At 38.4% G+C, this 24,654-nt stretch overlaps 1 protein-coding gene across 13 annotated transcripts in view; it reads left to right on the forward strand.

Moving 5' to 3' along the window:
- The window catches only part of LIMCH1 (LIM and calponin homology domains 1), a 384,992-nt gene that overhangs the window by 54,350 nt on the left and 305,988 nt on the right, over positions 1-24,654 (forward strand). The window contains exon 1 of one of the 13 annotated variants that reach the window (XM_069105136.1): positions 2,402-2,523. The exons of the other annotated variants lie outside the window; for them this stretch is intronic. Within the exon in view, the coding sequence (XP_068961237.1) occupies positions 2,503-2,523 (21 nt within the window). The 5' untranslated portion in view covers positions 2,402-2,502. Of the gene's footprint in view, positions 1-2,401; positions 2,524-24,654 lie in introns of those variants that run through there. 13 annotated transcript variants of the gene reach the window in all.

Here is a 24,654-nt window from a genome sequence, read left to right on the forward strand (position 1 = left end):
AGAGATAACAATATAGAGTTTAAAGTATCATACAAGACTCTAGTTCGAACTCTCCAATAGACAGTTGGAGATGAGAGGCTGGAGTCAGCAGACATCTTAGGTCTGGAAAAGTGGATTTGAGAAATCATCACCATAGATGTCTTATGAACTCTAGATGTCAAGTTTTTAACAGAGATATTAACTACAGATAGTTTGATTCACTTTCCTTTTGGGGGTCAAGCAGGGGATAAGTATTCCTTTTTTGTTCCATAGTACTTTAAAGATCTGTGATTTTATTCTGTTGGTACTCTGTGTGCAGAATTCAACTCCTTTATAGCTTAGTAGATGGTATTTGTGAATAACTGTGACTGAAAACCTTTGTTATTCTACACCTCATTTGTTGAGGAACCTCTCTGAACATTATAAGGCTGGAAGCTCAAGGGCTGCTTTCTTCATGAAGCCTTTTCTAGTCCTCAAAAAGCAATCTTGGATTAATTTTGAATGTAGTCTACATGTACTTGGAAATATATATATATATATGTATATATATGTATATGAATGAAATATCTCCAATAGGATGGAAGCTCCTTGAGGGCAGGCACCGTTTCACATCTATTTTTGTATTCCCAGCACTCAGAACAGTTCCTGGCACTTAATGGTTAACACTTAATAAACGCTAGTAGACCAGCTCCCTGACTGGGACAACATATAAACATTTTATCAGCAGTCTGTACCCCAAACCTTTCTAGTTCAGTAGAATTCTAGAATTTATCCTCTGATGATAGAGCCTTCAAGAACCTAGCACTACCCTCCTGCCAAGATGAGCTGGAAATAGGTTTTGATGAACTTTTATTGTACTAAAATCTTTTTTTTTAATGTAGCCAAATTAATGTTTGGTATCTAGTAATTTCTCTCATTGGCTTGAAAAATAATTTTCAGGTTTCCACAATTTAGATAAACAATTTATTTTCCAATTTTACAGTGTTTTCATCCAAGTGGAATTACACTGTGAGGTATGAATCTAAAGCAATTTTTGTTACTGTTTTTCCCAACAATTTTTTTTATGGATAATTCCTTTCTCAAATTTTGTAATACCCCAAGTGTGTGTGTGTGTGTGTGTGTGTGTGTGTGTGTGTATTGTGTGTGTATGTTTGGGTTTACTTATTTGTAAGTTATACATATACTACTGTACTAGTAGCCATGTACATTTTAATTTTAGAAATTAAAAAAACTAAGGTGAAATAATATTTGATCCTAGAATCAATAGGAAGCCATTGGAGTTTGCTGAATAGTAGAATGCCATGTTCAGTTCTGTGCTTCAGGAAAATCACTTTGATAGCTATGTGGAAGACAGTTTAGATCAGGGTTGGGGAACCTGTGGCCTCAAGGCCACATGTGGCTCTCTAGGTCCTCAAGTATGGCCCTTTGACTGAAACCAAACTTCACAAAACAAATCCCCTTAATAAAAGGAAATTTGGACTCAGTCAAAAGGCAGCACCCAGGGACCTAGAAGGCCACATGTGGCCTTGAGACCTCAGGTTCTCCACTTTTGATTTAGAGTAAGGAGAGACTTGAGGGAAACAGACCAATGTCTAAGCAAGAGGTGATAAAGGCATAAATGAAGGTGTATGTGTAGAGAAAGGGACATAGGAGAGGGATGTTGTGGAGGCAAAAGCTGTAAGATTTGGTAACCAGTTGGATTTGGAGAGTGATTGAGCATGAGTACAGGCCCAGAATGATGAAAATGAGTACCTAGAAGGCATTGCCTGTAGGATAAAATATAGAGCTCTCAGCATAAAGCATCTCCCTGCTTCGACTTTCTAATCCTTTCCTTTACATCCATTTCTTAATTCTGCTTTCCAGGCAAACTTGACCAAAAGCTGTTCCATGGTCTTGTCTTGCCCTTTCCTCTCAATTTTGTGCACATCACCTCCCAGGCCTGTGTGACTGGGCATGCCACTTAGCATTTTAATTTCAGTTGTAAAATTGGGGGGTGGGGATGGGTTGAACTAAATGACCACTAAGGCCCCACGTAGCCCTAAATCTCTGATCCTTTCTCATCTAATTTTCAGTTTTCTTCAAATTCTCTTGTCCTCTCCTTAGTTTACTAAAAGAGTTCACTCCCCATTCTCTTCTCTGCCTTCAATCACTGTCCTTTTATTTGTATATGCCCTTTAGATAGGCATATTTTCAAGTCTTGCTGTCCTACTTTAAAAATTTTCTAAATATACCATAATTTCATCTTTAGTCAGATATATTTAAACTTTGTTAATGCTTACTTACTCTTCTAATTTATTTTCTTTTCTTGTTGTAGCTAGCATTTCTAAAATTATAGAGCAAGATGACAGCTGACAGCCCTGCTTCCCATTTGTTTCTTGGGGGGCGGTCCCCCATCAGGGCAGTGTGTCTGTTCACTGCGAGCTCTGCAAGGCGAGAAGACCAAGGCTTTCATGAAATGCCCTTGCTTGTTTTGGGGAGGGCCTGTAACTACTGCCATTTCTTTCATTTATCCTTTTCAGAAGAATGTGTGAAGTGCCTTTCCAGGTACTGGTGTAATTAAAAACTAACTAGTCAGAAGGGGGCAAAGAGAATGGAGATTTGATTTGAACAAAGAAAGTGGTGAGGAGAGAAGGAAATGGAGAGAAGTTGAACAGGCCAGGGTATTCTGATGGGCACGATATAGTCGTGGAGTCTGAGCAATTATTGACCAGTTTCAATGAATAGGGTCATGGCGGGTGTGTTGTTTTCTCCCACAAAGAATAAAAAGCCTGATTTAAGGGTAACAAATATATTTAATCTAAATCTTCTTCCCTATTCTTATATGAGAAGAAAAGAGAGTAAAACGACGTAACTTGTTTCTGAAAACATTGTCTTGAGAGTAAGGAAATAAAGTTTGCCTTCCTATATTCACTGGAATTGTGGTGTAGAGAGTAGCAGAGGATGTGAGTATGATACAAAACAATGAATAATATATAAACCTATCAGTGCCGCTGGGCAGTTTCTCTAACACTGTAAGTTACAAAAGAATTGTCTGTTTGCCTTTGTAGTTTGGGGTTTTCTCTCTGGGAGCTCGCTTACACCAATGAAATTATAGGTCTGAATAAAAATTCATTATTCACTGGGAAGTGGGGAGTAGGAAGGAAAAGGATTTGTGTAGAATACAAAATAATGAATAATGTGTGAAATTATTTATCTTTGAAACTGTCAGAAGATTCATCTCCTCTGTGTTTTATTCTCATTGTCTTGGTTTTTCCTTACTTTCTGTTTATAGCTGAGGTCTGAGGTCAGGGAGAAGAGAGAGGGAAGATGCCACTTGGCTAGAAATGAACTGGACTTTGGGTTTCACTGGTTTTGATTTACTAAAAAAATTTTTTTTCTTTTGAGTGGGAGAGAGACCCGAGTTTCCCTGTCTTGCCCAGGCTGGAAGGAAGCACAGTGGCTACTCATGGGCCTGTTCTTACTCCTTGCCTGGTTTGCCCTTCCCCTATCAGCCTGGTGGTCCTGACTCCCAGGGGCTCCCCATGTTAGTGCTACTTAGTGCAGATGCCAGAATAACTTTTAGCCCTAGGGCAGCTCAGCAATCCTCTGCTCTCAGCCTCCCAGAAGGTAAGCATTGCAGGAATGGGCCATCAAGCCTGCTGAAATTTTTTCCAAAAAAGCTATGGTCAGCTTAGTGAAAATGCTTTTAGAAATTTGTGATGTATAACTTCAACTTCATTGTAATTATTATCATTTGTTTAGATAAGTACCATGCAAATGAACTTTGATTTGGCCAAAATAAACTAAATTTATAGGACAGATATTGCACTATTGTCATTTTTGTTTTGTTTCTCAAGCAAACATCATTGTAAGTTAGCTCACAATAAAGAGAATAGTTAGGTGGTGCAAGCATAAAATTCTGGACTTGGAGTCAGGAAGACCTGAGTTCAAATCCTCCTGTAGATAGTAGGTAGGTGACCTTGGGCGAGTCACTTAACCTTTGCAGGTCTCAGTTTTCTCATCTGCAGAAACATTAAGGTGAACACACCTCATAGAAACAATGGGGTCTGCTAGGAGAACAGTGAACCTGGGTTGAATCCTGGTTTGGACTTTTGCTTGACTTTCGGTAGATCATGTAACTTCACTACTCATTGCTTTTCTCATCCACCTGGGGATAAAAGCGCTTGCACTACATACTCTGAAGAATGATTGTGAGGAAAGCTCGTTGTAAAGTGCTGCTCAGAATTATCAGCATTTATTATTAGTTTTTATTTTGGATGCCAGGTTGGGCTAATGAATTCCAATTTCAGATGTTTTCTATGTGGGTGGTCCTAGAATCTTATTAATTAATGGGAAATTGTTATTTTTTAAAAGCACAATTTCCAAATCTAAAAACTTTCTAGTTTTTAGTGATTATTCATTTGAACAATTTTTCTTATGCTTTTAAAGAAATTATTTATTTCCAAAAGTTCTTACCCCTTACTCTTTTGTATTTATGGAGAAAATTGAAAACAATTTCCTAGAGGGAACTGCATGGGGCAGTAGATAATTAGGGATTCAGGAAGAACTGAGTTCAAATCCAGCCTCAGACACTTAATGTCTGGGTTGACCCTGGGCAAGTCCCTTACTTAATTTTTGACTTCAATTTCCTTATCTATAAAATGGAGATAATAATAGTACCAGCTTCCTAAGATGATCATGAGGATTAAAGGAGTTGATATTTGCAAAACCCTTTGCAAACCTTTAGTTGCTTTATAAATGTTAGCTATTTACTTCTGGCAATCATATTCAGGGTGTGGAACTCAAGGAACATAGATAACCCTTGAAACTGCACATTAAGAAAGTAGTATGCTTTAATATCAGTGGGAGGTGAAGTGAATCTTAGTATCTTTCAGTTTTATGACACTCAGTTAAAATGAAGTCCATCTTATATTGCTGATCCTGCATAGTAAACATCTTTTAAAAGCCACCATAAAACCAGAACTATTTTCATTCTCTAAAAAGATATAAACTTCCAGAAAAGAACAATAATAGCCTGTTTGCTGTTGTCCAACTCTTTACTTATAATGATCTGTTACTGTGTTTCTTATGTAACCCTACTGGTTTGTTTGTTTTTTTATGATTCCCTTTTTTTTTTCTTTTATTACTTCCCATCTATCTGCATTTTTTGGTGCTCTTTGAATGCCAATTTATTCCCAGTCACCAGGTAAATAGTTTTAGTTTTATTTATTTTTCCCATTATAAACAGAGGCAGCTATAGATATTTTTGTACAAACAAGCCTTTCCTTTTAATAACATCCTTGGATATGGGCATGGTAGTGGGATCATCAAGCCAAAAGGTAGAACAGATTTTATAACTCTTGCTCTTTATTTTCTGGTTGCGCTTTGAAAAGATTATTTCTCAGTCACTTGGTCAATAAACACGTATTAAATGCCTGCCATGTTCCAAGCGCTAAGCTAAGCATTGAAGACATAAAAAGAGGCAAGAGACAGTTACTGTTCTGAAAACAAGAGGCACAGTAAAGAGACCAGTTTCACTGGACTGAAGAGGGTGTGGTAGGGAATAAGTTCTAAGAAGGCATGTTAGACACAGGAGGGGCTGGGTTATGAATGCAAAGCAAAGCATGTTATATTTGGTCTTGAAGGTGATAGGGAACCAGGGGAGTTTATTGAGGGGGTTGGAAGTGAATTTATCCAGCCTGTGCTTTAGGAAAATCACTTTGGTGGCTGAATGGGGGATGGATTGGGGTATGGAGACACTTGTAGCAGGAAGACCCACCAGCAGGCTCTTGTGATAGTCCAGAGGTGAGGGCCTTCCCCAGAGTGGTGGCAGTGTCAGGAGAGAAAAGGGGATTATATGGGGGATACTGAAAAGGTGAAAATGGCAGACCTTAGTAACAGATTGGATACAAGGGGGAGTGGTAAGAGATTGTGAGTTGAAGATGATGCCAAAATTGTGAGTCTGGGCTTGGGAGCATGGCATTGCCCTCTAAAGTAATAGGGAAGGGGGGGGTGGGAGTGTGTGGGGGAGATAATGAGTTCCATTTTGGACTTATCAAGTTTAAGATTTCTACTGGACATCCGAAAGGAAACTGGAGATGTGAGACTGTAGTTTAGTGGAGAGGTTGAGGCAGAAAAGGTAGATTTGAGAATCTTAGCATAGAGATGGTAATTCAATCCGTGAGAGCAGATGAGAAGTCGGCTACTAGAGGGAGAATAAAAGAGGGTCCAGGATAGAACCCTGTAGGACACCTACAGTCAGAGGGCTTCATGTGGATGAGCATCCAATGAAGGAGACTGAGAAGGAGCTGTAAGGGAGGAGGAGAGAAGAGAGAGAATAGGGTGACTGTGAAAAGCTGCAGAGACTGAGGAAAATGAGGACTGAGAAAAAACCACTGGATTTGGCAACTATGAGATTACTAGTAATTTTGGAGAGAGCAGTTTCCATGGAATGATGAGTTTGGTTTCCTCCTCTCTCCTTCCTCTACCCTGTCCCTCCCCTCCCCCAGTTTTGTAAAGAGAAACTTTGGTTGGCATTGTGTATTGACTCTGTTTAATGTTTTGTTCTGTGGAGTTTGGATTCAATCAAAGGGCTGCACTTGAGGACCTAGAGGGCCACATGTGGTTCCCCCAACCCTGGATCCCAGACCAAGCTTATTTTAGGAAGCAGCTGGGACCAGAGTGTGACCAAAATGAGGGGCCGCCTTAATTCTAGGTCTCTTTGGGCCTATAATAGTAGATTCAGAGCAGAGGGGTCCACTCTTCTGACTTGTTTTTCCTTCCTTTTTCTGTTTTTTGGTTCTCAGGTGTTGTGCAACTGGTTTATATTTTTCCTTCTGTGCTGTTGACAGGTTGTTTGAATATATTCAAGAGAATAAAGTGAATCATTATCAAGCAAGCAAGAAAATAGCAATCTTTGCCACCTATTTTTCTTAAAATGACAACAGCTGTCTGGCAAGCAAGTAAAGACTCCAGTGCCACTCTGTCTTTTCCCAACAAGCACAAGAAGCAAACAAAAGAAACGAAACTTACATTTTCTTTTAATCTTCCTTCAACAATATGTTGAATTAGTAAAACTAATTCGGCTAGAATTATTCTTGAGTAGCCTCTCATAAAGCAGCTGCTTATTCAGGTTGAATTGATTTAAATAGCTAGCCTAGGTCAGAGGCCATGGGTTCAAATACTGGCTTTATCATTGTGACTGACCTTTGAGCAAATCATTTAACTTTCCTGGCCTCAGTCTCTACATAGGTAAAAGGAGTGAGTTGGAGTAGAGGCTGGCTCTAATTCTGTCATGCTAGTCATTCATTTACATGTAGAAATGAAATCTTTTCAGTTTCTTTCCAAAGCTCATTTCTGCAGAAATATATAGTTTATACTATAATAGCTAGTTTTTCAATATGTGGTGCAGAAATCCATACTGGGGAAGTTAAATTCTTCCAGTCATTCTGGTTGTATGTTCTTACACCTGCAGCCTGTTGCTTGTGGGATTCCAAGATTCTTTGTGGCCTCAGGAACTATTGTTACCACAAGAGCACTCTCAGCAATTACTGGTCCAGATGTTTTGTCAGATTCCAGGGATACAGATGTGTGTATGGGAGCCAAATCCCAAATTTGAATTGTATTCAGTGACCACAAACCTATTCTAAGTAATTCCCAGTGTGAGAATTAGTGCAAGCTTGTGGTTGCACTGTGTATGAGTTGATATAAAATAACATCAGAGAACTGGAGGGGACAAACTTAGCCACCCTCACTCACCCCACTTAGTATTTCACAAAGAATTAGTTTCCTCTTAATCTTGGGGGCTATTCTTCATAACTTTCCTTAATTATGTGTACCAGTATCTCACTCAAGTCTTTGAGTTATAAAGCCCTTCCCAAATATATAAATGACAGCAAATCTCTGTGTAATAGATTAAGTAGTTCCTCACGCACATATTGTTTCATTCTTAGTGAGGTTGGAAAACAACTGTTCATGGTACCATTTGTACAAACTGTAGAGGCTGGAAATAGGTTGACAAACCACTTTGCTTTGGTTGGAGTAGATGAATAAGAAGGCCAACAATGTTGACTTTGTATGAGATTTAATTTTTGTCCTTCCCTGGAAGTGACCCACCAAGCTTATTTGGATGGAATTTGCTTTCACTTTTTATTCACTTATTCGGTGGATAAGTTGAATGTAAATTAGATGCTTCCTCTGTTTTGTATGACCCCTTTCTAAGAATGCAAAGTATTTTCATGTATATTATTTTATCTTAGAATAGGGAGAAGAACTGTTATTATCCTCAAGTTGTGGAGGAGAAAGCTGAGGTACACAGAGGCTGTAACTTTGCAAGGTCACAGCATTGCTAGTAACTTCAAAGCCAGAATCCTCATTTTCTGTTTTCTTGCTCTTTTCCATAGATTTTATTGTCTTATTTTGTTGTTATATGTATAGTTATTGTCAATCATCAACTTCTGCAGTAGTATCATTCCTAGAAAACTGCAGAAAAGTAAAAAACATGAATATTGATACATTGAACCTAGGGGAAAATAGAGGTTAGGTTAGCAATACCACCAACTGTAATTTTTCTTTTTTTTTCGCAAGGGGGAGGGCAGGGCAATTGGGATTAAGTGACTTGTCCAAGGTCACATAGCTAGTAAGTATTAAGTGTCTGATACCGGATTTGAACTCCTGTTCTCCTGACTTCAGGGCCAGTGCTCTATTCACTGTGCCACCTAGCCGCCCCCCCCCCCTGTAATTTTTCACTAGAGATTGTGGAATAGACACATTTCTGCGTACAGTTCTTTATATAAACACACTAATTCTGATAATATGAATTTTTCCTAACATAGTAACCATGAAATAATCCATAAAATTTAGGGAAGAGGAAGGGCAGTGACCACAGAAGGACCCCAAGGTAAAAAAAGGGAAAGGGGGAAAACCTCCATCTCTTATCTACCCTTTGGTTTAGTAGTTGAATTGTTCCCCAATGAAAAGCACATGTTTCTGGGAGAATTCTGGGCTCCATCCAAGCTCAGAACTCCCATCCTGAGCAACTCTCTGGGCTGGAGGTGGCTGGGTGGGCTGTATGTGTAGATTCTTAGATTGTTAGAGCTGGCAAGGTCCATAGGAATCATTCTAGTCTAACCCTTTTATTTTCCATCTGAAAAAAACAAAACAAAACAGAGGCCTGTGGAGGAGCTTTATAGAACCTTGCAGTTGGAAATGCCCTCAGAAGTTGTCTGATTCAATATACTTGAACAAAGATCCACTTTACAAGCCTATCAGGCCTATAATTGAAGATCCTGGGGATGAGGCAACGCATTTCATATTTAGATAGCTTAATTTTGTTAAGACGTTTTTCTTGACTTTGGACTGAACTTTGCCTTTCTGTAACTTCTGCCTCCCTGGAGCCAAACTGAGTAAGTCTAGTCCCTTTTATAAATGGCAAGATTTCACATACTTGAAAACTTCTCTTTATGTGCCCTTTAATTTACCTCTTCTCCAGGAGACTCCCCAACTTCATTCATCTGATCCTTGAATGGTATGGTCCCTTTTCCCCACTTATCAACCTGGACCTCCTGTGACGGTGGTGTAGTTAATCAAAATCCATCCCAAACTGTGGCACTCATAACAGAACACAGTGCTTCAAATGTGGTCTGGAATGAATGAAGTATCATACAAATGTTAAGTATTTTAATTATGTATATACTGACTGTCATTATGTAATGCCCATTTCTCACTTATATTTACTTGGCTGAATAAATGAATGAATTTACTTGAATGAATAAATTAATTTATTAGGTCCTTGCTATGCATGTGTTTGCACATAGTGCTAGGGATACAAATGGAAAGGAAAGACATTTTTCTGCTCGTATTCTTCCACAGTGCTTTGTACATAGTAAACACTCAGAAGATTATTTTATTTGCAATAAATATTGAGTTTAGAGAATGATGTCACTTACTTGGGACTTAACTTTTATTTTTTTAATGGCATTAAATTTTAATGGTATATTGGTAGAATCACAGAATTGACATCAGTAAAGCTGGGACTCAGATCCAGATCTCTTGACTTCTAATTCAGTATTCACACCATCTTACATTTCTAAAAAATCCTTTATGCTGCACAAATTACTTTCATAGATGTTATTTCATTTGGTCCCATAATAATCCTGTGATATAGATATCATCATCCCCATCTTACGTTTGCTCATTGTCACAACTAATAATAAGTAGATCCAGACACTTAGCCCAATTCCAGTATTTTCTCTGTTCCATCTGATAATTTCTTTCTGCCTTAGTTTCCTCACTTGTAAAATGGGGATAATAATAGAACTAACTTTATTCACTTATTTGGTGGATAAGTTGAATGTAAATTAGATGCTTCCTCTATTTTGTATGACTCCTTAGAACTAACTTTATTACTTGTTGTTGTTAGGGTTGTTGTGTGGAAGAAATGAAATATGATACATGTAAAAGTTCTTTGCAAAATCTTAATGTACTATATAAATTGCTGCTATTATTAGCTGTCATTATTATTAGCTATCGTATGCCTCTATTTAATAATCTTCAATAGGGCTCTCATTTACTTACCAAATAAAATGAGGTAACATTTGCAAAACATTTTGCAAATCTTAAAGTGCTGTATGAATACTATAAATATTGTTGTTACATCATTATTATAGCTGTGTCAGTTGACACAGCTATACTTTTATTTTTTATTTATTTATTTTTTAAGCGATCGGGGTTAAGTAACTTGCTCAAGGTTACACGGCCAGTTATTTCTGGGTGTGGTGCTGAGTATCTGAGCCTGGGATTCAATCTCCAGGTCATTCTGATACTGGAGCCGGTGCTCTTACTCGCTGAGCCACCTGGCCACCCCTGACAGCTATACCTTTAAAACTTAGAGGTAGAAATCGACAGCTAATAGATTAAAACATTCTTATTAATTTTTAAGGTAATAATGGAGGTTTATTATTAAATTAAATCATTAAAATATTTAATTTCCGTAGTATAGGAGATAGCATTGTACAATGGAAAGAATAGTGGCTGTGGAGTCAGATGACCTGGGTTACATCATTCCCTGGGTGACTTTGGGCAAGTCACTTAACATCCTTAGGCCTCCATTTCTTCACTTATAAAATGATGGGATTTGACTTGATGGAAGAGACTAGATTTTTCTAGCTCCTAAATCTTTGGTGCTAGGATCTCTATGCAAGCCTGTATAACCTTTCATATAATCAGGTTGATGTGATTTCAATCTTCATTATTCAGTACTTGGAGTAATGCATCTTAAATAGATTGTCCATCTAGGGAGATAAAACTGCTGATGTGATATGAGCGGGGCATTTCACTGAATCTGAATGTTGAAAGGGACCGCAGCAGGCATCAAGTCCAAGCCATGCTTGAAAAAGAAGTCATCTGGCCTTTGCTTGAAGATCTCTGGTGAGGACAGATCCTGGGACAATCAGTCCCACTTTTGAACAGCAGCTTCTATGCTCTGTTCCATGTTCTGTCATCTAGGGATGGTCAGAACAAGTCTAATCCCTCTCACATGAGATGGACCTTGAAATACTTGAAGACAACCAACATGTCTTCTTTAGACAAAACATTCCCAATTCCATCAACCCACCCTCATGTCAGGTCCTTTATAGCATCCATTGTCATTCTTTACACCTATTACCCCAAACCAAATACATGAAAGATGTTTTGAGTTCACACAATTATCAAATATCTGAATGACTTCCGTGACTTGGGCAATAAGAAGAGTAAGGATTTCTGGCTGTGTTCTTAAGTGTTTTCATCAGAAAGTCACCTTTCTGAACTTTCTGGGGCAGCCAAGCAGATTTACTCATTGTTTCTTTTTTTTTTTTTTTCACTCATTGTTTCTTGATAAACTTTGCACTTTATCACCTTTCAGGTTTATTTATTTTTTTGCTGACACCATTCTACCTGTCTAGAATATCTTTACCAACTCTGTTTATCCAAATTGTTTTCATCTTTTAACCTCCAGCCTCTGTTGTAAAACCTCTGTGCGTGCCAGCCTGCAGTGAGCACTACCCTCTCTGAAAGCTTATTTCTTTGTACTACATTTCATTCTGTCTACTCTCTACTTTCAAATTGTTCCACATCCTTCATTGTTAAGTTTTCACAGGTTTGTATTTGGCCTTATGACTTTATTATATATTCCTTGGTGATAGGGACCATATCTTCTTTAGTATCACTGTGGACAGCAAAGTAGATAACATTGATAAATATTTATTGATTTGATTTTGATACAGGGATTTATGATTTAGTTTCTTCCCTTCATGAGCTATGTAGGTTCATAGAACTGGAGTTGGAAGGGACCCCAGAGGCCATCGTATGGTACAATCCCTTCACATTTTACAGATGACCAGGGAGATTAAATTTCCTTGCCCATTTGGTGTATGAAGTAGGATTTTAACTAGGTTCTCTGACTGTAGAGCCCATGATGGTAAGCATTAAATAATTGCTAAAGAAAATTAAGCTCCATAAGAGCAGATTTTCTGACTTTGATCTGTAAAATGGGATTAATAGATCACACCTTTGTCTTCATTCACTGAGAGCCCACTTTGTGCAGGATACTAGACTACATGCTGATGGAAATATAAAGATGAAAAAGTATGGTTTTAGGAAGGCTCCTTCTGGGCAGTGGGTAAGATAAGGCACATACTCAAGAAACTGTACAATTAGGTCCCAATTAATGTGACTAATGAAATCTGTAAAGTGGTAACATGTATTTGAATCTGCACTATTTGAGTTTATAATTATGTAAAACATGATAATTGGCTCCATCCCAACAGAAATACACAGTACAAATATATATAACATGACCACTTCATGGAATTCACTATTTGCATTAATAGAGGCTTAGCAGTAACACAGAATATCATATAGGTGTATAGGGATGTCACAAGAAAATACCTCTTCACTTCAGGACTTCAGTGCCAATCTATTTACCCTTACTTGAGTTGAAGGACAATTAGTAGAACAACCATATATTATTATTGGCTTATTGGATTCTTGCTTTTTTTTTTTTTTGCAATAATGTCAGGGTTGATAATGAAGCTTTTCATTCAGTAGTATACCAGTTGCTGTTCATTGGAAAAGAATCTCACATTTAGAGGGCAGACAGTTAAATTAATATTTATAAGACAGTTTAAAAATGGTGCTAAGGATGCTTAGTACCCTTTGGCTCCTTTTCCATGTGTCGTTGTGGTAGAATTAGAAGGAGGCTTCAAAGCCCTTTTTTATATTTATCTTTGCTTTGTAGGTATCGTGACCAAAAAAGTTGGCACTTTTTTCAACCTATAACAGTGATGAGCCTCTCTGTTCTAGGCTAGTCTGGTCCTCTGATAGAAGATAACGTGTCAAAATCAAATGCAAACACACTCATGTACATCATGTTGAGATGTTCTCCTTTATAGGAAGAGAGAAGTGGACCTATTTTTTGCTAATGTCTATTTTCTGCTGTCATATTTCTGCTAACAATAATAAAATAATAAATACAATAAAAAAGCCGTTCTGTCCAAATGTATGTGTAATAATAACTCTGTATCTTTTTATCTGAAACGAAAACTATTTAGTGACTGCTAAGATTCTACATGATGGTAGTTAAGAAATAATATTTATGCAGGGTATCTCGAAAACTTTAGAGCAGTTTTAAGCTATTAAACCTTTTAAGCATAATGGAGTTTATTGTCTAAGCTCTCTCTCTCTCTCTCTCTCTCTCTCTCTCTGTCTCTCTCTCTGCCTCTCTCCCCCCCCCTCTGTATGTACATATCATACCCATAAATGTGACAAGAATAAAGTCAGATATGTTAACTATCTCATACTTCATGGGCTATATTCCTGTGGCTCCTCCCAGACCTAGCCAGTCTGTGGTTTATAGTCATTCACCAGCCATTCCGGGAGTCAACCTGTCATTTCAGGTGCTTAGTGTTAAACCTCTGCATTTCTGGCTTCACTGGGTCCCAGCAAGCTTCTCTCAGATGGGTTTCCCAGAAGGTGACCCAGAGGGTCACTGCTAGTGGATGAACTCTGATCCCAAGGGCAGAGGACTTCTCCTTTGCTTGCTTTGCTCACTTCTCCTTGCTACCTAGGACCTTCAGTTCTTTCCTCTGACCACTTCTTAACGTGCCTGGCTTATGCTTTGGTTGCATGGGACTCCAGTCGCCCTTGCTATGTGCTCTTCAATGGTGGAGCCTCGAATTGGGCTCAAGGGCAGTCCCAGCATGCCAAGAGACTCCCCCTGCACCTGCTGTTTCTCTTTATAGTCCTCTTTGAACAGCAGATTCTTATCTTGTCTTAGGTCATTTCCTTCTCCATCCCTTTGGCTCTCAGATTCTCCTCCCTCGGCTGGCTGCCAAAGTTTGGTTGCTCCTGTCTCCTGTGTTCTCTCTTCCTCCTCTTGCTTGCTGGCCAAATCATGTTCCTGCCTCATTAGTCACAGCAAGAAAAAGTGTGTGTGTGTGTGTGTGTGTGTGTGCGTGTGAGTGCGCGCGCGTGCACGTGCGCAGACACACACACAAACTTGGTTTCTTTTGAAGTCTTTCTTTCTACAATGGTGATGGCAATCTCTTTCCTGGTCTGCTGCTTGGTATTTGCTGTAGCCAGGTGCTCATAATGTGTCTGGCATTTTTGACAGGGGAAACAGTAGAAGGTCACTGCAGTTGACAGGAGGAAGCACTGGGCCTACCCACATTTACTGCTGCACTCAATGGGGAAATCTAATGATTTAAAAAAATTGCACATAGGCAGAGCTGCTTTAGGGCTGAGGAATGAATCAAGGAGAAAATAAATAAGTCCCTGGTGCTTCAGAAGCAACAGTGAAGGCTCTCAACAGTGGACAAAAGCTCTTGGCACATGTTTTTCCACCATATATTGCGCTAAAAATATCTCCTTAAATGACATTTTCTTGATGCCAAAAGATACTTTCCCCACCCCACCTCCTTCCTACTAACTGGCTAGTGTTTGGAATTTGTTGTTTTGGTGGAATGTGAACATATTGAGTCTTTTATTTTGGGAAGTCAGGTTTTTTTGCCTTTTCCTCCAGGTTTTTTATTTGCTTCATAATTGTGAGATCTTGGCCCTACTCATTATGTAATTGTTTGTAAGGCTACTTGTGGTATTCTTTGAAAACCTAACTTCTCTATTCTGAGATCTCATAGAGGGCATTAGCTGATGGTGCTTCTGATTATGAATGACCAGAGCTGACTGTACATGTTTAGAATTTGCAAGAAACTGGCATTTATGAAAAGAAAATAACCAAGAAAATCCTACTATTAGCTTTCGGCTTTTTTTTTATAACTTTCTGTTATTTGATATGGTCAGGGAACCAAGTATACTGTTTAATATGGTAAACATATTAAGTCATCAAATATATTGGTTGATATGGCAAACAATTGAAAAATTGAATAAAAAATGAGAAGCTATATGGTGCTAGAGATGGGGAGAGCTGACCTGAAGGCCTCTGACATACCCCTCAGGTCTCTAGACAACTTCCTAAGAGTTTGAGTTGTATCCAAAGTACCAACCTGCAAAAGAACAAAGTTCCTGATCTAGGTGTTCCTGAGAGCAACAAAATCCTGGGTTCAGTCTCTATCTCCTATAACCTAGAATAACAATAACCTAGAATAACATATCCTAAAGATAATGTCTTCTTTTATATCATGATATAGAAAGGACATACATATCTTTTTGTGTCTAGAGGTTGTTGAAATGAACATTAGTGCTATTGCTTAAAGAAGGGGCATAAGAGTGACATGTGAAGTATAGATGTGATTATTAGCTGTGCTTTCTGGTGAAAAGAACACTAAAACAATTTTTATTACAGCTTTTTAATAACAGCTCAGTTTTGAGACTTTATACTCTTTTTGGTAACAATATACATTTTAAAGAATGTGCTGAGTGAAGATTTGCTGTATTATATGTTCTTATTGATACTTGGTAGGTGAACAATGTGATATTAAAAAATTAAAATAATATCTGTCTGTGGTTCACAGAACTCACACACACACACAAGGAATGACGATAAGAAAAAGTCTGGAGCAAGGAATCCTTACTGAGGAAGCGTTCCAGGCCAAGGGTTGACCCTAAGCATCTAGTGGGGCAATTTTGAGGATGTTAGATCCAAGGAGACACAGTTGGGACAACCAATTGCATGTATTTATTATGCAGTTAACAATTTTGCCTTTAAGCTGACCTGGTACCAATCCTTATTTACATATATGTGACAGGGAAGAGCCTATGGGGTGTTCAGGGAGGACTGGCCTCTCAGGTATAAGAGCTTTCCAAGCCCTTTGTAGGGCTGCTCGTCCACCTTTGTTGTCTCCCTGGCACTCAGCTCTCATCTGTGGCTCCAATAGGCCATACTTGGGGAAAATCATTGTGGCAGATGGGTTGAGGCTAACCAATGGGGCTCAAACCTGTTAATGAGTTAGGGGGCTATCTACCCCAAGCATGTAGAGACTTTTTCCCCATTGGAACTAGCAGATGAGAACAATTTGCTCCAATGGCTGTGAAGGAGGCTGAAGCAGGCTCTGTGGAGAACTTAGAGCTTGGTCAGGTATTGAAGATACCAAGGTCATCCACTGCATGCTGGGCCCTTAGCAGTCATTCTGAACTTTTGTCTTGCCACTGGACTTTGATGACTGGGAGAGAGAGTGATGTTGACAACTTTGTCCAACTCTGCCTCACTAAAATTCAATTAAATCTAGGAGTTAAGATATCACCCTTGTAATATCATTGATCCTCTAAGATATCACCCTTGTAATGTCATTGATCTTCGAAAATGAAGGACAAACAACAATATATGACAAGAAGATAGGTGGTGTAGTGGATAGATAGACTATTGAACTTGTGGTCAGGAAGATCTTAGTTTGAATCCTGCCTCAAACACTTAACTAGTTTTCTGGCTCTGGGTGAGTAAATGCACTTTTCGCAGTCTCTCTCTGTCTCCCTGTCTTTCTGTCTGTCTCTCTCCTGGGGTTATCAGGTTACTTCTCTGACTTCACTCGTCTGAGACTGAATTTGAACTTGGGTCCTTCCGATTCAGCCTTTCTTCATCTGTAAAATAGGAGTAATAACAGCACATACATCACAGTGCAGTATTGTGGCAAGGCTTAAATGAGATAATGTATGTAGAATACTTTGAAAACCTTGATCTTCTGTATAAGTGATAACTAGTAAAACAAGCAAAAGATAAATGGATGTAATCAGAATTTAGTGGTGTATGTATCATACAGTCACATGAAATGATGAATTTGAGAACCCTGGAGCCATGTACTAACTTGCATACAGAGAAAACTTACTTTAAGCCAAAGATATTTGTTAACATGTCATCACTGAATGTTATCACCTAATTTTCCTTAGGCAGGCAGCTCACTCTCTATAATGTGTCAACTGACAAAGCTAAGAAACAGAATGTGACAGCATGTATGTGGATTCTTGTATTTGTTTATTTGTATCTGTCAAATTTTTGGCATAGTAACAAGGGGTTTTACATTGGTTTCTTTTTTTGTCTGGTTTGGGGGTTTTCATTAGTGACTGTAGAATTAGATAGATTTCACTTTATTTTTTGATAGAAAATGTCACCTGGAAGCTTCTGCTACTTGTAGTTACTAATGTAAGGTCATGTGTTACAGAAATTTAATTTTGAAGTGATGACTTTAACTTGATTTGAGACAAGAAAAAGCAGCTGACTAAAAACTTACATCATGAAGACTATATGCCAGGAAAATGTTACACAAATGTCTAAATTAGAAAGACCCGTCTAGAAATGCTTGTTTTACCGGGGAGTCAATTCCTATACTCAGGAAAGGAAACACTGTCATGGTTTCCATGTTGATGTCTGGCCCTAATACGGCTAGCCAGTTGCAAATTGTTTGACAGATTTCAATCTGGAAGAGACATTGGATGTCATCTAGTCCAAACCTCTCATTTTATAGAGAAGTAAATTGAGGTAGAAGGGTTGAAGTGACTTGCCCAAGGTCACACAAGAAGTAAGTTATGGAGCTGGGACTTGAACCCATGGGTTTTTGGTACAATGGAAAGACAAAGGGTCTGGCATGAGGACCTTGGTTAAAATCCCATTATTGACATATTATCTCTGTGACTTTGATTAAAGTAACTTAACCTTCCTTGGCTTCCATTTCTTTATTTCTAAAAATGAAACTCATCAAATTGGTCAAAATGACCAGAGAGGAAAATCACAAATATTGGAGGAACTGTAGGAAAATAGCACATTGTCACACTGTTGGTGGAGCTGCAAATTAGTCCAGCCCTTCTGGAGAGTAATTTAGGATTATTTTCCCCAAAATTAATAAACTATACAAACCCTCTGACCCAACTATATCACTAGTAGGTCTGTACTCCAAAGAGATCATTAAAGAAATAGCAAAAGGATTCATACATAGAAAATATTTGTAGCATATCTTTTCATAGTAGCAAAAAACTGATAACTAAATAGGTACTCACCTGTTGGGAAATGTCTGCATAAATTGTGGTATAAGAATATAATGGAAAATTATTGTGTCATAAGAAATGATTGAATGTACAATTTTAGAGGAAACTGGGAAGATCTCTGGGATATTATGCCAAGTAAAGTGATGAGAGCTAGAACAATTTATACAACAATGACAATGATGTTAGAAAGAAAAACAACTTTGAAAGATTTCAGGTCTTTCATCAGTGCAATGATAAATCATGTTTCTAGAATATTGAAGATGAAGCAACTCTTGCCAAAGGGGTGATGGACTTAAAATTTAGCATGAAACATCTATTTTGGACATGACCAATGTGGGAAATTGCATTGCTAGGCTATGAGTTATTTGTTATTGGAGTTCTTTTTCTCTTTTAAATTGTGCAGTTGGGAGGGAAATATAATAAATATTTGTGAAAACAAATTTATATAAAAGGAAATAGGTGTGGTGTGGGAATAATTGATAGTATACTTTTTAAGTAACTTGCTCGAGGTTACATGGCCAGTTATTTCTGGGTGTGGTGCTAAGTATCTGAGCCCGGATTCTATCCCCAGGTCATTCCAACACTGGGGCTAGTGATCTTACTCACTGAGTCACCTGGCCACCCCTAAGTAATTGGGGTTAAGTAACTTGCTCAAGGTTACACAGCCAGGTGTTTCTGGGTGGGTGCTAAGTGTCTGAGCCTGGATTTAATCCCGAGGTCATCGTGACACTGGGGCTGGTGCTCTTACTTGCTGTGCTACCTAGCTGCCCCTTTCATATATATATATATATATATATATATATATATTTTATATCAATAGTATACTTTTGAAAGAAATAAGAGGGGAAAGGGATCTTTCACAGGAAGCAGGGTTGGCCTTGCTTCATCTCTGTCTCAAGAGATCAAAACAAAGGAGACTAAGACCAGTGAGGATGTCTAAGATATTGAGGTATAAAGTAGAGGAAATGAGGGATTAGCAAGGATGAATGACTGGGTGCTTGCACTATTCTGAGCACTTGGCTAGACATAGAAAATTGAGACAGGTCCAGCTTTCAAAGAGTTCATTTTATCTATGTTCTCAGTAAAGTAAGATTCGTGCTAATTTATAGTGAGATCAGGATGTGAGGAGACAGAGAGAGAGAGAGACAGAGACAGAAGTGAAACCAGGCAGGTCAGAGGCGAGTTCTGTTAATCTGTTCATTTATTGACCAAAATGTTTGCTAGGTTGTTGGGAATATAAAAGAAGTTTGAGAAAGTAAAGTGCAGGGACTGCCTTTCATCACATTCCAGTACTTGATTCCTGCCCTGATGGTTTGTAGCCATTTATCAGGGCAGAGAGTGGGCCAGGAGCCGTGATTATGTGTGTACTCCTCCAGAGGCTGCCAGTCATTTGTCAATTACTTTTTTTTCTAGTGGAAAGAATTTTGCTGTCAGGTCATTTCAGTCATGTCTGGCTCTTGGTGATCTCATTTGGGGTTTTCTCAGCAAAGATAAAAGAGTGATTTGCCATTTCCTTTTCCAGGTCATTTTACAGAGGAAGAAACTGAGGCAAACAGAGTTAAGTTATCTGCCCAACGTTGCATAGCTAGGAAGTGTCTGAGGTCAGATTTGAACTCAGGAAATTAAGTCTTCCTGATTCTAACCCCAGCGCTCGACATTGCACCACTTGGTTGGTTGTTGTCCTTCATTCTCAAAGAGGACCAAAATGACATCACTGTGTTAGTCAGGTTACAATGCATCCTACTCTGGCTGATCAAACCAATATGAGCGTGGAATGCTCTACCAAAGGTTGGGCATAAATCGTCCATGTGAACATTTGGGCCAGTGGAAAGAAAATGCTAAACTTGAACTATAAAGGATATTGTTTCCTAGTGATCATGCTGTAAGATTGTTATAACCTTCTACTAGAGGAAGGGTTCTTAACCTGTAGTTTGTGAACTTTAGTTTGATTGCTGCATTTCAGTATGATTGGCTTTCTTTGTAATCCTATGTATTTTGTTTTATTCATTTAAAAATATTATTGTGAGGGGTTCATAGGCTTCATCAGATTACCAGAGTGGTCTAGGATACAAAAAAAGTATAAGAATCCCTTATAGTGCAGGCTCAGCTTTTTGAGGGCAGGGATTATTACTTAATTGTCTTTGTTTCCATGTATACTCACATTCATATTCATGATGTCCATTTTTAGCCAGTTGCTTATTCTTGTCTCAAATCAAGTCAAGTCATCCTTTAGAATTAAATTTCTGAAACACATGATTCTGCATTAATAGACTATCAGTAGCAGAAGCTTCCAACTGCCATTATCTCCCTAAAAAGTTGATAAGTTAGCAAATTATCAAGTTTATTGAACACTATTGATTCATTATTAATAGTAGCTCAATAGTATACTACATCCTTCTTTTTTCCATTGTGGATGTGGATTGCTCTGAGCCTTCACATTGGCTGACCTCTTTGGTTTTGTGTTCATGATTTGGTGGCTCATGATTTCTGGTTGCATAAACAGAGTAAAGGTATTGTCAAGGACTGTGGGGCAGCATTTTTCTGGGTGAAGTTCCAACTAGCCCATATGTGGGTTGAACCTATGACCTTATCCTCAGCATGGTGTTCAAACCAATTTAGATCTCTACTTTATCAGAGTTCCTCTATGTATTTCCCGTCCTTCTTTATCTGTTAGATTGCAGTATAAATGATTTCACACAGATGTGCCATAATGATGAATTTTGCATGCGATATGTAGAGCCTGTCAAGGAAAAGACACTATATAAATTCAAAGGGAAGCTAGTAAGCAATTTATATTTTTTTGAGCATGGAGTAATGCAGATATTGCCCCAAGCACTGGAAAAAGATGTAGCAAAGTAGCTGTTGCCATCTGCTTTTAAAAAACATTTAAATGTTTGGGTACTCTAAGTACTTGTGAACAACTGACTGGAAATTGGTCTTGGAAAGAAGAGATTTTGATGATTTGATCTTGGCAATTTTGCCTGCAGCCAGAAAAGTGATATTAAGGAGTGACAAAGAAAGGGATTGATTGTGCTAATGTAGTTCTCTGTGAAAGATTATATATGGGAATTTATGCTATGGGGTCTCATCCTTCATGTTGCAGATTGTAAATTAGGACCAAGAGTAAACATACAGAAGTGAAATGAGTCTGAAAAGACAGGATGTCCTGTTTCTCAATGTGCCATTTTATCAGAATTCCAGTGTGTTAATCCTATCCTGTCGACTCAACAACACACACACAAATGAATTCAATACAAATTTAAGGTTTAGTGAGGCTTACTTCATTGTCTCCTCCCTCAAGCGGGGAGGTTAAGGCCATTTAGCAGAGGTTAAGTGACCAGCATCCTGAGGTTACCTTCAGTCATTAAATTAAAAATTATCTCCTAGTGTTTCTTCCCAAAGTCCTTATCACAATATTGTCTCTTCATGGCACTAAAATTGAACAGATATTGACTACTTTTAAGAATAGTTATCTGTTATTTCTCTCCCTCACAGCTGAGAAGTGTGGCCAAGGTCAAGGAGAAATCTTTGTTGTAAATTTATGTATGTTGGTACTATCCCTAAAATTCAAGAAATCTCCACCAGAAGAACAGTGGCTCCTTCTGCACTGTAAACATTTGAACAACTGACACTGCTCTCCCCAGTTTCCAAAGGTGTTTTAATCACCAGTTCTAATGACCCTCCTCAATCTTCAACCTCTTCTCACCGGTCTCCCTACCATTCCTTGAACAAGATATTCCATCTTCAGACATTGAATTTTCACCCATTCCTGGAGTTTTCTCCCTCTTTGTCTCTAACTCCTTGTTTTCTTCAAGTCCCAGGTAAAAACCCACCTTCTACAAGAAACCTTTCCTGTCCCCACTAGTGCTCATTGCTTCCCTCTGAGATTATCTTTCATTTACTCTGTATATATCTTGTTTACATATAGTTGTTTGCAAGTTGTAAAGTTCTTCTTAGATTGTAAATTACTTGAGGGTAGGGATGGTGTTTTTGCCTTCTTTGTTTCTCCAGTCCTTAGCACAATGCCCTGTGTATGGAGGGCACTTAATAAATTCTTGTTGACTGAATAAATTCTGGGGATGACAGTGTAAGGCAATTAGCTAGGTTTTTCCCTGGGCATAGTACTTTGAATTTCTCAGCATTTAGAACCAAATTTAATAATACCTACTTGTGTTACCTTTGAACAAACAAATGAGTTATATAAAAACATGTAAAAAACCCAATAAAATAAAAACATATATAAAATTTAAAGACATGTAAACACATCAGTTAAAAGAAGTACCTTCTCTTCCTAACATTAAAAAGTTCAGTCATTGTTTAACTAATTCTGGACTTTATTTTTTTTTTCTTTTCTTCCCATTTATGGTATCAGAAGGCCCAAGCCCTTGTACACGGACCATAAGAAGCTATTCACAGCCCTCCAGGAACCTTGTGCTTTCCATCTAGCCAATGCCAATGTTCTTTTGTTGCTTTTCCAAGTTGATGCTTTGATTAAAATCAGAGAAGTATAGATTTTTGAAGCTTGCATGGTCCTCCATGAACCTGAGCCCTTCTGATTCACCAAAAGGTGTGGATAATTAACTATTTAGAAGGATGAGATGGATTTTTAGGTTTAAAGTTGGATAGGAACTCTGAAATGCTCTGTACATAGTAGGTCCTTTTTGAGAATGAAGGACAAACAACAATCTATGAGTAGCAGTAGCTGCCCCATTGGGTACCCAATGGCCAGTTCTAGGTGGGCCATGCTGCTGTATCCTTCCTCCCTTCCTTCCTTCCTTCCTTCCTTCCTTCCTTCCTTCCTTCCTTCCTTCCTTCCTTCCTTCCTTCCTTCCTTCCTTCCTTCCTTCCTTCCTTCCTTCCTTCCTTCCTTCCTTCCTCTTTTCCTCCCTTCCTCCCTCCCTAGCCCCTGCCTTTTTCTCTAACAGAGCCCCAGAGGGGCTAGTTAGCAGACATAAGGTAACACAGATAATAAGTGACTGAGGTAGGATTTGAACTTATTACTCCATATCCTAGACCTTTTCCATTCTACCCCAGTCTCTACCCATATGTCTGGTCCTTAAAGAAGCTTCAAGGAAGTATGAAAATTCTACCTATGTTTATTAAAATTAAAGTGATTTTTACATAAACCAGACAGTTGAGGCCTTTTCTAAGTTCTTTGTTCCTCATCTTTGACAGTGGCTTTTGAGAGTGTTGTCTGGGAGGAGGGAGCCATGGATAGTGGGGTTCTAGTGGAAACAGCAGTGCACTGGGATCAGGAGACGTGGTTTCTAGCCCTAACTCTGCTATAAAAGAGCTGTGTGATCTTGAACACAGTCACTTAATCTCTGGCCCTTGGGTCTTCATTTTAGAAGATGAAGGCAGTGGGCTATGTGATTATGAATGTTCGTTTCAACTGACATAGTGTTCAATGGGAATGGGTAGTGGGGAGATTGTGAATGATCACCTAGAGAGAGCAACATGTGTCTTTTTTCACCCTTTAGACATTGTTACTGTTGGAATTGCCTCTGTAAACTATGTTTATTATGCAGTTGGCACTTAGCCCTTATTGTCCCAAAAGGGCTACCAATGGCTGCCCTGGGGGTCTTTTGTAAACAAACAGCCTTGAAATACTAGTCTATTTTTGAAGTTAATGGAAAAAACCAAGTCTGAGCCTACTCAGGTAAAGAGTAATTGACAGTAGTCTTTTTTTCCTCTCATTATAAATAATATTCCCCATAAATAAGGTATTTATACCCAAGGGATATGTCATTTTGTACTGCTTCTGAACACCAAGTATGGGTCTGCTAGCTATTTTCAATATGAAGGTATTAAAATGAACACTCAATAATTTAGGGATGCGTGACCAGACTTGGGAGTTATCAATACCTCCTGCTTTTTCTCCCTTTGGTTACTTATTGGCTTGTGAGTACATCATTAGGATAAATGGTAAAACTCAAATTAAGTCACTTATTCTCAGCATTTGAGCTTTTGATGGAAGATGAGGTTGTAAACATGACTTGAGGAGAGCAGCAATTCTCAAAATAAAAACAACTGTTTCTACATGTTACTCCTTTTAAAAAAGAATTAAGGTTTGTGGTTTCATTGGTATCTGCTCTTCAACTTATAGTCTTAAGAGAGTTATTAGAGGCCCAGAGGATTTAGTGACTTATCTAGGATCTCACAGCCAACATGTGTCTGAAACGGGACTGGATAATTGAAGGTTATCAGTAAGTCCGTTTTTTTCCTACT

This window comes from Petaurus breviceps, unplaced genomic scaffold (genome assembly GCF_028583685.1).
Source record: "Petaurus breviceps papuanus isolate PSGF00001 unplaced genomic scaffold, PetGlider_PUasm1.0 76, whole genome shotgun sequence".
Classification (NCBI taxonomy): Eukaryota; Metazoa; Chordata; class Mammalia; order Diprotodontia; family Petauridae; genus Petaurus; species Petaurus breviceps.